This window comes from Magallana gigas, chromosome 3 (assembly GCF_963853765.1).
Source record: "Magallana gigas chromosome 3, xbMagGiga1.1, whole genome shotgun sequence".
Taxonomy (NCBI): Eukaryota; Metazoa; Mollusca; class Bivalvia; order Ostreida; family Ostreidae; genus Magallana; species Magallana gigas.
Genome location: NC_088855.1, coordinates 26,117,177 through 26,134,743, shown reverse-complemented (window position 1 = coordinate 26,134,743; position 17,567 = coordinate 26,117,177). Strand labels below are relative to the sequence as shown.

General features: G+C 33.2%; 1 protein-coding gene across 1 annotated transcript in view; it reads right to left on the bottom strand.

Annotated features, from left to right (window-relative positions):
• Window positions 1-230: 230 nt before the first annotated feature.
• Window positions 231-17,567, bottom strand: part of LOC105347662 (triosephosphate isomerase) — a 42,516-nt gene continuing 25,179 nt past the window's right edge. The window contains exons 3-6 of the mRNA XM_011456822.4: window positions 16,973-17,057; window positions 16,637-16,769; window positions 3,468-3,647; window positions 231-783 (exon numbers count right to left, since the gene is read on the bottom strand). Of these exons, the coding sequence (XP_011455124.1) occupies window positions 662-783; window positions 3,468-3,647; window positions 16,637-16,769; window positions 16,973-17,057 (520 nt within the window). The 3' untranslated portion in view covers window positions 231-661. The remainder of the gene's footprint in view (window positions 784-3,467; window positions 3,648-16,636; window positions 16,770-16,972; window positions 17,058-17,567) is intronic.

Sequence of the window (17,567 nt, the reverse complement as noted above, 5' to 3'; positions counted from 1 at the left end):
CATGTTTACTTAATGCAACAAAATTACTGTATATGTTTATCGCTTACATTTATTTTGGAGACCGTGCAATTTACATATTAAATTTTATCTCCATCAGGCACGGTCTCCATTTAAAATGTAAGTGATAAAATAAAAAAATATTTAGTGAATATTTACACCTAATTGTATTCATCCATCATTTCTTGATTAAGCAAATTTACTCTGAGTTTTCAATAACAAGGGAGGCAAAGTTGGATTTTTTGTACACAATTTAGTTGAATAAATGGAATACAAATCTTGTAATACTTTTAATACTTTAAGGAACTTATTTCTTATGCGCATTTAGAAGGCTGTGCAGAAGAAAAATCTGGACGATTGCCAATCCAGACGATCGCTAGAAGTCTTAAAATAATGACACATACTCCATTTTCACAGTTTCATTTTTTGAAATATATCTCTAATTTAGATGTGTTAAAAAAAAGAAGTATTTTATTTCAAGTAATCATCATTATACAATTAGGTTTGGGGCATTTGTAACTTATATTTTATATCATATAAAATCTTTTTTCAACTTATTCTTTACATACATTTTGTAGGCATAAAAAAAAAGCAAAGCTAATTCAATGACATAATAAAACTAGTCTGAACAACAGTACAGAGATGTTCAGGAAGCCCTGTATTTCTACTTTTGCCTTGCATTGACAATCTGTACAAAGTCTGGTTTTAAAGAAGCACCACCCACTAGAAAGCCATCAATGTCTGGTTTGGCACCAAGATCCTTGCAGTTACCAGCATTCACAGATCCTGAAAATAAACAGAAAAATATATATATAAACAAGGGCACCGCAAAGCGGAGCATCCCCTCGCGAAATGAAAATATTGTGCAGGGAAATGCATTATTCAGAAATAAACATGTAATTAAAGAAACAAATATTTTTTAACTTGTAAATAACTATTTTAAATTAAAACATTTCGTTTATTCCTATCCCCATCAACACTCTGTGTGTATCCATGCGGGATGGGTGCTTTTACGTGGTTGTACCATTCCTCCCATTACTAACGAAAACACACCAAAAACGTGCTAAACTTTAGTAATATAGTTAAATAAATTCTTTTTATCCAGTGACATACATTACGCATTTAGACAATTAGTGTAGGAAAATTTAAGTTTCATATTGAAAATAAAATGTAACTAAGATCTGGCGATTTATATTCTGCTATAAAAGAAAATTCGAGTTAACATGTTGTAATTTTAAACCCAATATTTTACCAAGAGGCCCATAGGGCCATATCGCTCACCTGAGCAAAAAAGGGCGTTATTTCTTATGATCTTCAGCAAATACTTAATGGACTTGGCGAAATTACAGGAGATAAAATAAGGAGTATTATTTTACCCATTTTTTATTTAATTTCTATTTCAACTGCTGAAGACATATTTTTTCCGCGGGGTCATAATTCCACAAAATCCCAATATCAATTTAATCCGCGGATAAAAATTTACGTTGATTCTTTGAATGGAAAAAAAAATCATTTGAATAATTGTTATTAAATTTAGTTCTGAGCAATTTTCATTACCTAGAATTTGTCCAACTTTGGACTTAAATTGTAAGAACTGTTCACAGTGAACAGTAATTATCCGTTGTGCACTGGTCGGTAGTCATATGCATGTCGTGTTTTTAAAGCCAAATAAATATTTTACTCTTTATTATCTGTCAATTTATGGGTTCACATGTCGTTTAAATTATGAGTTGATCAGTTTTATCAATTAAAAGTCAGAGCACAAAGAAATCTTAAAATTGCAGTAAAAACACGGGTCTTAGCGTGTAGTTAATTGGGTCATTGAAAGACTGACCCGCTTGGGGCTATTTGTCGTCAGACACGTGCCGTTATCTCAAGCTAGAAGAAGTTTAAATTTCATGCAAGTAAATTTACAGAAAATTCAGATCTTTAGGAGATTAAATTATTTATTATGTGAATTCTCAATACAAATTTGTTTGACAGTTTGCATAGATAAAAACGATATACATTCAATGGGTACACGTATATGCAAGTGTTATATAATGTAGTAACTTCTGATTATCCTTATTCATGTAACGCATTTCAAAATTTCATTCAAAATGCACTGTAAGTACACTGGGAAAAAGTTCCGCGGAAAATGTGTGCCCGCGTTCATAGCGTAAAATAATACCACGCGGACAAAAGTACGTCTACAGTATGTAGTTTGAATTTCCTCTTTTCTTTTATCTCTGATTAAAGCATAACATCTCCTTTATAATAGTTATGAAAAAGATGTATGCTTCGAAGCTTTCATAGAATAATACAAACCGGTAGGGGACATGTATTGCTTATGCAATACTCTCAAAATGCTTGTTATATTAGTTCCAGACAATCCCCGAACAATTGATAAGAAATGACTAATTAAGCCATAAGAGCCAACTCAGCCAAGAGCCCATGACCAAGATATTTTCATCCAATCTAAGACTACAAATACATGTATTAGCCTAATTAGGCTTTATGCATTATTAGGTCTATAATAACACAAAATATCGATAGTATATCAATAAAATTGCATGTATATGACCGAAGGCAATTGTATTTCACAAAGAAATCTTCATGAAACAAACTCTTACGTATATCGAAAGCATTTGTCTCTTTTATTCAGTGTTTATACATCTAATATGGTACCATGGTCAGGTATCAATTTTGTACTATGTCACAAGTGTGGCATAGCTATATCTGAGGGTTCAAATTATGTTCATTTAATAGTATGAACAAATCCAAAAATTTCTACTTTGAAATGCCTCCTTTAGCTTTTTAGGTTTCAATACACAACTAAAAGTTAGAAGTTGATTTTGCATTGCAAGCGAGATGAAAGTGCCTTGATGATAACGTTGAAAATTTGTGCTAGATATTCCAAGTGACTTCCGTATGGAGGAAAGATGTCAACATTTCCCATTTCGTCCCTGTGAACTTTTATGAGTTTTGCTGTACATGGATCTGCTCACAGTAATTGACACATGTTAACATCCATGTGCCATGTGTTCTGGCTTGCTGAAGCGCGTTATGTATACACTACTTATCTCACTACTTTACACATGTAAACTGAATTTTGCTGAAGGAGATAAATGAAAACTTTCAGACGTGCCATCTGGAATTTATAATTCAATGTGCTCGGTTTATACAATACCGACATACAGAGTTATCTTTTGATATGTACGTTTTATGAACATGATAAATCTTTTGAAAATATTTTAGAGATTATATATGATGAAATTTAATCCCTAAAAAATTTTATTTGGTTAAAAAACAACGAAATTATAAAAACCAAACCGATATATGTGCTTCTACAGTATATTAATCTCCTGTAGAAGAAAAACTTTGCATATAGATTTTTTAATTTTCAAATTAACTCACTTTGAAATTGAAAGATTTTGGAACATGTATTGTGACCACTCTGTCCCTCTATCCCAATTACCTAATTTACCTACCACCATAGATGATTCTAACAGATGCTGCCACTTCCTTGGACACTCTTTCTGCTAACCAAGCTCGTAGTTTTTCATGAACTTCCTGAGCCTGTTCAGGGGTTGCGGTTTTTCCTGTTCCAATGGCCCACACTGGTTCATAAGCCAACACTACATTGGGCCACTGGTCTGCTGTTATATTCTCTGTGGAAAAAAAGAAAATAAAACTCCAGAACACATACCAGTATATTTCAATTTCAACATCATTATCTATTATACTTGTTTATTTTCCATACAATTTTCCTAAACACCAGTAAAATATCCATGCACTATAATTCTATCATATGAGCCAAAAACAAATTAACTTTTCAAAACATTTGTTGAAATATTGGTTTTCATTTTAGAGAATTTGACCTAGTTGATTCTTTCAAACTGTTTATGGGATATGAATATTTTTGTCCTAGGTCTATTGATCAATAACCTCCTAAAGTCTATGCCCCACGTCCAAGTCGTTGGAGGTGGAAATGGGTTATGATGGCTAACAGGGCTATGCCTGCAGCATGGGACCAGTCACCCCTTTTGCGGTGAACACTGACTACAGAAACAGGCACAAAGAAACATATCACCTGGTTCACCAGTAGGTAACATCAGAAATGAAAGCATGACATCTAGTTAGCAAAATCATCTGAGAACTACAAGATTGAGAAGCTAACTTCTGAGATCAAACAGTAACATCAATATAGCAGCATGGAATGTGTAGACTATGTTTGAAACTAGCATATCAGTGCAGATTGGCAATGAGATGAAGCAATATGACATCAGCATTCTAGGTATAAGTGAAGCACATTTGACAAGTTCTGGAAAAATAACTTGTAATACTCAGCTGGTGAGACCATCATCTACACAGGCAAGGATCAAGATCACCAATGTAGCTTAGCAATAACGATGAATAAGGAAATATCAAAGACACTGACAGAGTAATACCCTGTGAACAACTGAATAGTGTATGCTTAGTGTACATGTAGTGTATTTCGGGGGTATTTTTAATGTAAATTGGGATCGGGTTCGGGATCTGTGTAATTCTTTGCTGTGTTGTTTCCGTTAGCCAGGCTGAGGCCAATTGCAGGTTGTCTGTCTTGTGTTCTTGTGGTTTGTCAGTTTTTATCTTGTTTTCCTTGACCTTTAATATACATTTTTACATAAGTGATTTGTGTTGTTGTTTTCATCAGTAGTAAAATCACTTCACTTGGTTCGATTCCAAATACATCAATCTCAAGGATACTTTTTACAATCAACTTAAGAGTGTGTTACATCAAACTCAGAAACACGATATGGTGATACTTGTGGGAGACCTTAACGCTAAAGTGGGAAAGGGTAACACTGATAAGGAGGCATGTATGGGAGCACATGGTATTAGACAATTAAATGAAATGGAGAACGTCTACTAGATTTCTGCGAGAAGAATGGAATAGTGGTTTGCAACACAATCTTTGCACACAAAGAAATTCACTAGTACACTTGGGTTTTACCAGATAAGACAATAAAGAACCAAATCAATTACATCATGATCAATAAGAGGTGGAGGATATCAGTCATGGATGCTCGGATGACCTAAACAACTTGGGGTAAAGGAAGCCTTTAAACTGGATATGAGGAACAAATTCTCTGAACTAGAGACCATGAATGATGAAACCAAAATCGACAAAAAGTGGGATAATATCAAGGAGTGTTTTACTTCTGCTGCAAGTGACACACTGGGATATAGGAAAAGTGCAAAAGAAGAATGGATAACATTGGATACATGGACTCTAATATAAGAAAGAAAGAAGATCAGATCAAAAATATTAGACTGTAAAAACAACACAGAGATGAAATCCTTGTCAAAGTCCTACAGAGAAAAGGATAAAGAGGTCAAGAGGAGTGAAAGGCGAGACAAATGAAAATGTATAGAAGACAGTGCCTGTAGAGCTGAGGAAGCAGCAAGGACTTGAACGTAACAGAACTTGACATCAGTGTGGAGGAAATAAGTCTAGCGGAAATACAGAAAGCAATCATGAAAATGTAAGATAACAAGGCTGCAGGAGTAGATGAAATCCCAGCAGAATTACTAAAAGGAGACATTGAAGAATGGAAAAGTGGAACTATAATAAAACTTCCAAAAAAGGGAGATAAAACAAAAAGCAACAACTGGCAAGGAATCACACTTTTACCATTAATAAGCAAAGTTTTTACCAGAGTTCTCTCGGACAGAGTAAAACACCAAGTTGATTCACAACTGAGAAAGGAGCAGGCAGGATTCAGACCAGGTAGATCATGCTGTGACCAAAGGACTGCGAACGATAGCATTGTCTAGCCGCCTAACTAAAAGTCATTTTTTTGAAAGTTGTCTAATCAAAGTTATATTTTTATTATAATGTAAACATTTATATATATTTTCATAAAATATAAATGATTTGGTCAAACAAAGAGAGATAACTTTGTATTTTGGGTTAAAATAGCTCATTTCATAATAGAAAATAACGGAAAACGGAAATGTTTTTTAAAACATCCCCCCCCCCCCCCCGGTGAAACAAAAATTCCTTTTGAGGGGATTTAATTATTGTTATTTAGCATATTTTTACCAAAGGGTTTGTTGTTAAAGGGGGGGGGGGACATATGTCTACAGACCGAAATACATTCCGAAAAAAGAATTTTGCTTTGTAAATTTTTGAAAAATAATTAACAGATATGAATTAAAATGAAATTGTACTTTAATATCATTATATCGTAAATATGTTATAATTAAGTTTTTATTCACATATTGGCCACTAAAAAATATTTTCCTCACTCATAGAGACCGATTTCAATGATATGTTTTTAAGACCCCGCGTTAGCAAAACTTTTGTTTAAAGATAATTAATTTGATTACAAATTTTATTTTGATATAAATTGATTAGGATTTGATTATACTTTTTAGTAGAAAACTTAGTGTTTGGATATCTGACAGAAATTTCGAAATATTTGGATGTAAAATGTAAGCGGGAAACGGGAGTTAGCGTTCGCAGTTCTTTTTGTATAACAAAACATCACAAAGAAGTCAATAGAGTGGCAGTCCTCTTTATACCTCAACTTTGCCGGGAAAGTTTATGGAAACTCTTAAGACTGTACGGCCTACCCCTGAAGATTATTAACATCATCAGAGTACTACATGAAGGGTTTCAGTGTAGTGTGATGGTTAACAATGACCAAATTGAGTTGTTCCCAGTAACATCAAGGCTGAAACAGGGCTGTATGCTATCACCTCTACTCTTTTTATGACCATAGACTGGGCCATGAGGGAATCCACCAGAGATCAGAATAATTATTAGATGGAAAATGGGAAACAAACTGGATGACCTAGATTATGCTGATGACCTATGTCTTATCTCTTCCACCCATCAGCATATCTAGGAGAAAACAACCAAACTCCACACAATATCTAGAAGCTTAAGACTTAACATCAATTTCAAGAAGACCAAAATAATAAGAATAAATGCATGGAACAACAACTTCGTACAAGTAAATGGAGAGCGTTTGGAAGATGTAGACACCTTTACATACTTACATACCTGGGCAGTATTATAACAACATCAGTAGGTAAGGACAAGGATATTACATCAAGAATCAACAAAGCCCGTCATGTGTTTGCCATCCTACAACCAGTTTGGATATCCTCCTAAATGACCACAAGAACAAAGCTCAGGATCTTCAATAGTAATGTAAAATCAGTATTACTATATGGTTCAGAATGCTGGAAGCTACGGACAGACCTCACAAAGAAACTGAGAGTGTTTGTAAACCAATTAATGCTTACGGTCCGGTCCATATTCAAGATCAATTGGCCGAAAGTAATATCTAACAACAAAATCAGAGCAGGACAGGAAGACATATCTGTGGAAATTGCTAGAAAGAAGTGGAAATGGATTGGCCATGTGCTCAGAAAAGGCCAGCACATTACCAGAGAAAGCATCTTCTGGACAGCTGATGGCAAAAGAAACAAGAGGCCCAATGGGCCACATCGCTCACCTGAGCAACACTGGCTTTATATGGGCGTTCAAAGGATATTGTGCCATATGGCCCATCGGTAAGATTCATCAAAAATGAATATCCAAATTTTACACTTATTTTTTGCATATCCTTAATCTTTGACATATATACATTTATGGAATACCATATTTACCGAATTAACCCTTAGGCTGCTGCATTAATTTTCGCCAAGATGGCCGCCACTGCTGAATTAATTAATCACAATTAATGGTAATTGACCATCAAGTTTTAAAATAATATATCTCAGCAACTATTAATGCTACAGTTACCAAAGTTATATTTAAATGCAAGAGAAAATGTTGAAGATTTCAATGCAATGCTCATTTTCTTCATTTAACTTGTATTTATCAATCTAGGTACGTTCAAATGTGAAAATCAATTAAAATCAATGCCTTTTATTGTTGCATTCTTCAATTGTCATAATTTAGAACCCAAATGATTGTAAAAGTTCCTTAGTATATCAATAAGACATACATTGTGAGATTCATGTTTATTCATATCATTTTTGAACATCAGGTAAACAATTAATAGGTCAAAATAACTGAAAAATAAAGAAATACATCAAACACTTTATCAATGTTTTTTAATGTTGGTCTGATTCACATTCTCGGACTGCACACGTCTCTCGGTAAAGATGTTGATCAATTAAACAAGAATTTCCATAAACATATCATAAAAAAATAATTTAGAAACGATAAAGGTTCGTAATCCTCCATTTTAGCGTTTAATTTTTCCTCTCTGGTGAATGGGATATTCCATGGCGGTGGATCAACACGCGACCAGCCTACCTCGAGATCGGCATCAAATTCTTGGTCATTTCTTGGCACAAAGTCCATCAAAGACACATAAATCAATAATTCAACATCTCCTAAGTTATGTACAGCAGGATTAATTCCATCAAAAGTTTTACGTCTTTGCTATCACGGTGAAAAAAGTTCAAAACTTTTGTCTCGTCGCTTCATTCTACGTTCGCCATTTTGGCTACAAATTCAAAACATTTCTCGGAAGTTTACCGCTCTATAGCCTTTATTTTAAACTCTGGAATACTCTAGAAACCTTCCGAAAACATCAATTGACCAATCAAATTTCATTCCTAATAATAGCCATCGTGTTTTTGTTCAAAGCGGTGCTTGGGGAAACCTTAGATAACTCTCTCTCGGAAAAACGACAATAGTAGCGCGTAGCAGTGGCGGACCTCAAATTTCGGCGCGACAATAGTCGCGCGTAGCAGCCTAAGGGTTAAGATCATATGCAATATAAATAACTAAATTTTCAGTTGGTGTTCACGGTTCCTTTATTTTAGCCCCCCCCCCCCTCCCCCTCCAATCACTTTATAAAATGATTAAAATACATGAGAGCATAAAGGTACATTTTCTCCCTCCACTACTTACTAGCTATTTTACTTTATTTTAAATCAAAGGCCGGAACGGCCACAAAGGCGTCAAGCTGACATTTTCTTTTATATAGAATGATATCAATAATTTGAATTTCTGTACTAATATATATAGTCGTTTATCAAATAATATTAGAATAAAAATGGAAATAAATTACGTTTTGTGCTCTTTCAAAAACAATAATCAGTATATTTCGTTATAAAATAGGTAGTGATGAGTTTATAATACAATAACTCATCATGGTTACAAAAATCGAAGAAATTTCAAAGTTCAAAAAAAAATATTAATTTCTTTCTGCTTTAAAAAGTCTTTGCACATTTCACAGGCTCATAATTTGAATACATTAACAGTGTGTCCCTAATTATAATATTAAAACATACTTTTATTTATTTCAATTCCCGTTTGAAACAAGATTACCTATGCTATGGTTGTTTACAAACAAATCCACAACACGTGCTATCTAAAATGCTCGACCAAACCAACTGCATTATCGTGTTTATTAATTGCAACAAAATCTCTAGATAAGTTTATCGCTTACAATTATTTTGGAGACCATGCCCGATAACAAATACATTTACATATCGAATTTTATTTCTATCGGGCACAGTCTCCAATCAAAATGTAAGCGATAAACTTAAATACTATTTTAGTGAATGTTTACATTGTACCTTATTGTATTCATCCGCCATTTCTTGATTAAGCAAATTTATACTTATGCAATGAGTTGTCAATAACTAGGGAAGCAAAGTTGGTTTTTTTGTACACAATTTAGTTGAATAAAAGGAATACAAATCTTGTTATATGTTTAATACTTCAAGGAACTTATTTTTTATGCGCATTAAAAAGGCGGTGCAGTGCATGAATTTTTGGACGATTGCCAATCCAGACGATCGCTAGAAGGCTGCCGAGCATTAGCTCGACGCCTTAAAAATCCTTTTTGTGAAAGAAGAAAAGTGAACCTCAATGCACCAGTATATAAATGCGCTCAATTCCTCAAATTTAAAACACTGAAAAATTTAATTGGCCTTCTTCATTATAAACCATCGTCGTTTACCAGGCATGAATTTATTTCGTATGACGTTTCATATCCTTATTCACTTGACTGATGAATAAACTTAACTGAAAAAATGTTGTCACATATGTTAAAGAGCTATAATTCAAATCAATGTATTGGCAGGCATGTCGCTCTATTGTACCAACTACCAATTTAGGCGCACTTATTATTTTCATCTTTATTAAACCAATGTCTACAAAGATGATTTACCGTAGCGAATTTTTTTTAAGAACAACGATAATGCTTTTATCATTATAATAAACATAGGTAATCATAGATTACTAAGCTCACCGAGACGGAGTATCACCCTTATGAGACATCACCTTCATAAGACCACCTTTATCATTTTATATGAAAATCATACTTTATGATCTTGGATATTCATGGATTCTGTTTTGACAAAATATCGTATATCATCTGATAAAATTTTTTATGATAATCATATGTTCATATGTTAATCAATACAATGATATAAAATGAAATATTGCATCATGTCATATTTATAATATATATCATATAATACAATAAAATACCGTAATAAACAATAATGAGATATGATATTGTAACGTATGATATGACATTGTATTGTGTTATACCTTATTGTATTTGATCACATAATACAATATCATAAAATATAATACAATATAGTATTATATTACAATATCATATTACATAATACAACATAACATTGAAACATGATATTATATTGTATAATATAGTATGATATTGTATTGAATGACACTGAAACATATTTGATACATTATATGATATTATATCATATAATACAATATAATTTGATTCCAACATTGTATCTTATCAAATGATACAATATTATGTGATAAAGTAAAATATTATAATTTAAAAATACATTATTATATTATACATATTGTATCATATGACACAATAATATATATTACAATATCATATAATACAATTTCATGTGATATGATAATATATCATATAAACCAATATCATATCATACAATATCGTATGATACAATATTATATAATATTACAATATCATATTATACAATTTCATGTGATATAATTCTATATTACTGAAACCAATATCATATCATACAATATTGTATGATACAATATTATTGAATATACAATATTGTATCATAGGATACAACATAATATTTTGCAATATCTTATGTAATTGTATCATGTGATAAAATTATTAATTAAAAATACAATATAATATTATACAATATTGTATCATAATATACAATACTATACATAACAATATCATGATACAATATCATATAAAATATCAAAAAAATTGATACAATATCATATCTTATCGTATAACTTTTTATAATATAACATAAGATATCATATTGTATCATATCAAACAATATTGTTTCATATCATACAATACTATATCATAGGAATCATGTTATATCATTTATCAACAAACACATCTATCTATCGAGCTGGTTTGAGTGAGGTAGGAGATTTCTTCAGCATCCTTGATAATGGATATCAGGCTCTGCATTTGAAGCAACCTCTGCATTTAATTTATAATAAAGTTAAATCAACTATGCAAGCTATCATCTATAAAACATGTGACCTGTTCCAAAAAACTAAACCTCATCCAGCATCCGAAACCTATGGCTCAGATTCAGCATTCAAGCCCATCATGTGCATTGGTATCATAAGACGCATCATCCATGCAAGTTTGGTGAAGTTTGGACCAGTAATAACTAAGATATCATCATCAGAGGGCACTAGCAATTAAAACCTTAACTTCCTCCAGCATCCGCAACCTAAGGCTCAGATTCAGCATCCATGCCTGTCAGGTGCATCTGTATCATAAGACACACCATCCATTAAAGTTTGGTGAAGTTAGGACCTGTAATAACTAAGATTTCTTTTTTAGCATCCTTGATAATGGAGATCAAGCTCTGCATCTGAAGCTACCTCTGCGATTCATTCATATTACAGTTAAATCAACTATGCAAGTTTGAAATAGTACTATCATCTATAAAACATGTGACCTGTTCCTAAAAACTTAACTTTATCCAGCATCCGAAACCAGACTCAGCATCCAAGCCTGTCAGGTGCATCAGTATCATAAGACACACCATCCATGGAAGTCTGGTGAAGTAAGGACAAGTAATAACTAAGATATCATCATCAGAGGGCACCTGTTTCAAAAACTTTATTTAACCAGCTCTTAAAACCTTAACCTCCTCCAGCATCCGAAACCTGTTGCTCAGATTCAGCATTCAAGCTTGTCAGGTGCATCAGTATCATAAGACGCACCATCCATACAAGTTTGGTGAAGTTAGGACCAGTAGTAACTAAGATATAATCATCAGAGGGCACCTGCAACAAAAACTTTAACCAGCTCTAAAAACCTTAACCTCTTCCAGCATCCGAAACCTATTGCTCAGATTCAGCATTCAAGCTTGTCAGGTGCATCAGTATCATAAGACGCATCATCCATACAAGTTTGATGAAGTTAGGACCAGTAGTAACTTAGATATTGCTATCAATGGGCACCCGCAACAAAAACTTTAACCTGCTCCAAAAACCTTAACCTCCTCCAGCATCCGAAACCTATAGCTCAGATTCAGCACTCAAGCCTGTCTGGTGCATCAGTATCATAAGGCACACCATCCATGCAAGTTTGGTGAAGTACGGACCAGCAGTAACTAAGATATTGCTATCAAAGGGCACCTGCAACAAAAACTTTAACCTGGTCCAACAACCTTAACCTCCTCCAGCATCTGAAATTTAGGACCCAGATTCAGCATCCAAGTCTTTCAAGTCCATAAGTAGGTCCAGATGCATCATCCATGCAAGTTTGGTGAAGATAGGACAAATAATAGCTTAGATACAGGACCTGCAACAAAAACTTTAACCAGGCCCGGACGCCGACGCCGACGCCACCGCCGACGCCGACGCCGAGGGTATAGCATAAGCTCTCCTTGACTTCGTCTCGGTGAGCTAAAAATGTGTCAGGAGAATGGAAACTGTTTAAAAGACGTCGTTTTTATTTACTTGTGTTCGAAATACTAACAAAAATTTATGTAGATTTTATGCATTTCATTGTTTAAGAAGGGGCACAAGAAAGTAGTTACAGCATATCATCCTTTTAGCAAGACATTTCTATTGATCAACCAAAATTTCAAAAAATTTAACTCGAAGCTTGACTCTCAGGTTAGTAAACAGAAATTTGTAAACAATTAAAACAAGAGAAAAATGCACTCAAACAAAGAAAAAACCACAATTTATTTTTCATCATATATAGTAATATACATACTTATATATTTAAGATTTTTAAAAATGCACCCCTCTTTTTCTACAGTTTCGAGGTTTAATTCTCTACTTTTAATAAAGATCTGTCTTTCATTACTGCAATTTATATCCGCCTTCCCATAAGGATGCTTTGTGCCAAATTTGGTTGAAATTGGCCAAGTGGTTTTAGAGAAGAAGTTCAAAATGTAACAAGGGCACCGCAAAGCGGAGCATCGATCCCCTAGCGACATGACATGCATTATTTAGGAAAATAATGTAAATTTTTCAGATCAAAATTGATCAGATCAAAATAAATATGACACAAGTATTTCTAAAACAACTTTAAATTCATAATATCTATTTTATCATAATTCCCAAGCTTTGTGGTGTATATTTGGGGGGGGGGGGGGGGGGTTGTTACATGTATGTGGTTTTCCTATTCCTAACAGAAACTCAACACATGTACACATATTGGTTTAAAGTTAAATAATTTAGATTCATTAAATGACATTCATATAAGCATACATAAACAATCCATATAATTTATGAAACGAAGCTGAAGATCTAGCGATGTGTAGCCAGCTCTGATGGTAGTTGTTTGTGGTATGTCAACCTATATAGTAGTAGATATGCAGCTATTATCAATATGAAACAATCTTCCCATGATAAATGTGCGATATCTGTCAAAGTCTCTTCTGAATTTTGAACTAGTTCTATTGTAAGTAATACGGGAAAATTTGTCCGAAAGTCGACTGCTTGTTTCGATGCTGATTGGATGACTTTAATTTCTTGCCCGTTTCAACTGTTACCTATGGGCCTACAATGCTTAACAAAATATGTCTCCTTTTCTAGATATATTGCGTCAAAGTTTAAGTACTTTAGCACCTAAAAATCCCTAATTACGTAATAAATTGGCGTGGCATTGATTTTTTCTGATAGATATTGTTATGATCAACAACTTGGCTTCTATAATGCATTACAAAATCTTTATCATTTTTAAGTTATTTGTAATAGAGTTTACGAGTATCTTGGCCCAAATTAAAGGGGCCAGCCCCTTTTTCTTGATATCTTTGAAAAGGTCTTAAGAATACAAATATTTTTTGTTCTTACACCCATCTAAAATTGTTGTTCATTTCTGAGATACAAATTTTTGAATATTTTTGGGGCCAGCCCTGTAGATCCCTTATGGGGACAGATATTGGTGTTTTGATAAGTTGAATCGATTTAAATCAATACTGCAAACATTTTCTCTTTTATGATGTCTAATAAAATATGTCTACTTCTCTAGATATATTGCGTAAAAGTTTAAGTACTTTGGCCCCTAAAAATCCCTCATTACGTAATAAAGTGGCATGGCAATGATTTTTCAAAATAGATATTGGTATTATCAACAACTTTGCTTCTATAATGCATTACAAAATCTTTATTGTTTTTAAGTTATTTGTAATAGAGTTTACGAGTCTCTTGGCCCCTAAAAAAAGGGGCTTGCCCCTTTTTCTTGATTTTGTTGGAAAATGCTTCTAATTATCTACTACTTTTGTTATATATGTCTTAACAAAATATTAACTTATAAAAAGATACAGATCAAAACGTATAAAAATTTTAAATGAAAATTCGTACCCAATTTTCATGCCCAGGCGAGCTCCAAGAAATGGCGCAACAGGCGTTAAACAACTACATGCTGCACAACCTATCCTGAAAATTTAATATTCATATCTCTAATGTTTTCCGAGTTTATAGCTGCACAAAATGGGTCGTCAAAAATTACAAAATGGCCGATAATTCGGTACCGGAGGTGACTACGAAAAAAGTAGCAACATTAGATCAAGTTTAGATCAACCCCAAACATTTGTGAAAAAATGGTCAAAATCGGTCGAATAGTTTTCGAGAAATCTCGTGTACAAAATTTGGGGGAAAATAATAAGAAGAAGAAACAGTACGAAAACAAAAAGGTCTTCCGTTGGAAACAAAAGACCTTAATAATAATTAGAAACAGTACGAAAACAATAAGGTCTTCTGTTGGAAACAAAAGACCTTAATAATAATAAGAAACAGTACGAAAACAATAAGGTCTTCCGTTGGAAACGGAAGACCTTAATAAGAAACAGTACGAAAACTATAAGGTCTTCCGTTGGAAACGGAAGACCTTAATTATTCAAAACAAAAATTTCAATTTAGAAACAACATTTGGAATCGTTTCATGAAACATGATTTCTCTAAACGTAAAAGAAATTAAATCTGTGTGCACGTATCCTATGATATATTAAATGTGTGTAAATAACAGAGTGTCTAAATGCCACCACGTGCTTGTGGTATGCAGCTATCTATAAATAACTTCTCTCTGCAGTGTTATCAGTGCGGAGGTGTGGCCTGCCTCCTTATATGCTTAATTGCCGTCCGTGTGGATATTCAACTAGGTCAAACCCGGTCTTTAAGGTCGTACATAAAATTACTAGAAATGTTCTACATAAAATTCATGTTTTAACTTTGCTTTTTTACGATAATTTAAAAAATATTGAATCAATTGACTTGGAAATCAATAGGGTTTGTCCTTTTACCATGCAAAAGAAGTGTACAAAGTTTGATAAATATTCATTAGAGGGTTTTCTTGGAATTTTGCTAAAGAGCTGACAATGGACATACACACACACGCACAGCAGCGATGCTATACCCCCCTCGCAACAAGTTGCGCGAGGGGATAAAAAGTTTACAGACAGACAGATGGATAGACAGACAGACAAACAGACGGACCGACTGACAGACAGACGATGGACAAAATGTGATCAGAATAGCTCACTTGAGCTTTCAGCTCAGGTGAGCTAAAAAGGGCAGGCCAAAAACAACATGGCAAAGAACAGAAGAGTGAACTAAAAAAGAAAAAGTTATTGTGGAAAACAGTGGTGGCTAAAGCAAAGGATCGGACTGGGTGGAGAGACTTAGTGGCTGCCTTATGTGCCACCTGGCATGAAGAGGCCTAAGTAAGTATATTTGTAAGTACTAATCAATATCTTATAGGCCATGACAGCCCTTTTGATTTTGTGATTTTTTTGCATAATTATCATATGGTAAGGATAATGGTAAGGATTAAAAATCCATGGCAAAAATGTCAATATTTTCATGGGCATCCTTAACCCACAAATTTACTGGTATATCTTAATTCATCAGCATTTAAATAAATTATTCATTTCAAAAATTTACTTTCCATGAAATAAAACATTAAAAAAAATTAGGTCAAAAATATTCAAATGATTCTATCTATTCTTATAAGTATGTGCATTTAAATAAATAATTCATTTGAGAAATCTACTTTCCATGAAATGATATATCCAAAAGAATAAGGTCTAAAATTTAAATGATTCTATAATGGTAGATTTTAATTCACAAATACTGATTGCCAGGTTTTCTGTTATCATACAATTAACATGTACCCACCAATAATAGCTTGGGTTTGCCTGAAGACTACTTCTTCCGTTTTGCCAGCTTCCCTCTCTTCAAGTTTTTCTCCAATGCAAGCAATCACTTTCATCCCCTTGCTTAATGCATACTTTGTTTTTTCACCAATCAACTACAGGAGAACACTTTATTTCTTCATCATTATTGTAACTTTTCCATCCATCATAATCTTTGTATTAAAGCAAAATTCATCTTTTAAATTAATTAAATGGCAAGAATGTCACCATTCGAACGTAAACCTTTAAACTGCTTCAACAGAACACAAAATAGTACACAAAAATATTTCAAATATTTCAAAGTAATAAAATATTTTACCTGATCAGATTCTCCAAAAACATTTCTTCTCTCTGAATGTCCAAGAATGACCCATTCACAGCCAAGGTCTTTGATCATGTCAGCACTGTAAAAAAATTGAAAGTGTATCATTTTCATGTAAAATTACAATTGAAATCATAACATTTCTTGTTGATACTACAATTAGAAGGTAACTTGTAAGAATTGTCCCATCTTGTTTGAGATAACGAGGTTTGACTGTAATCACTCGCTCTATGAATTATTACTTATAGTATACTACATGAATAATGATTTCTTAAGACTGTCCCAGACTTAAATCTAGATTTAATGTCAAGTTCATAATGCAGTATTTGAGGTAAGGGAGATAAACTTTAACAGACAAAATTTTCAAAAAAGTGATGCTTGTTTATTCAAATGAAAACAAATATTGTATTTGATTTACATGTAGGTTAGTTGATTAATAATTTGGTAAGAACCTCGTAAGTTGTAAGAACTTGTGTTTGAACCATTTGTATATGTTTATGCAATAAAATATGTTTAAACTAATGATTTGCCCTGTTCTAATATTCGCCAAAACCTACCATAGTACGGGTGATATTAAACTGAGACTAACTTA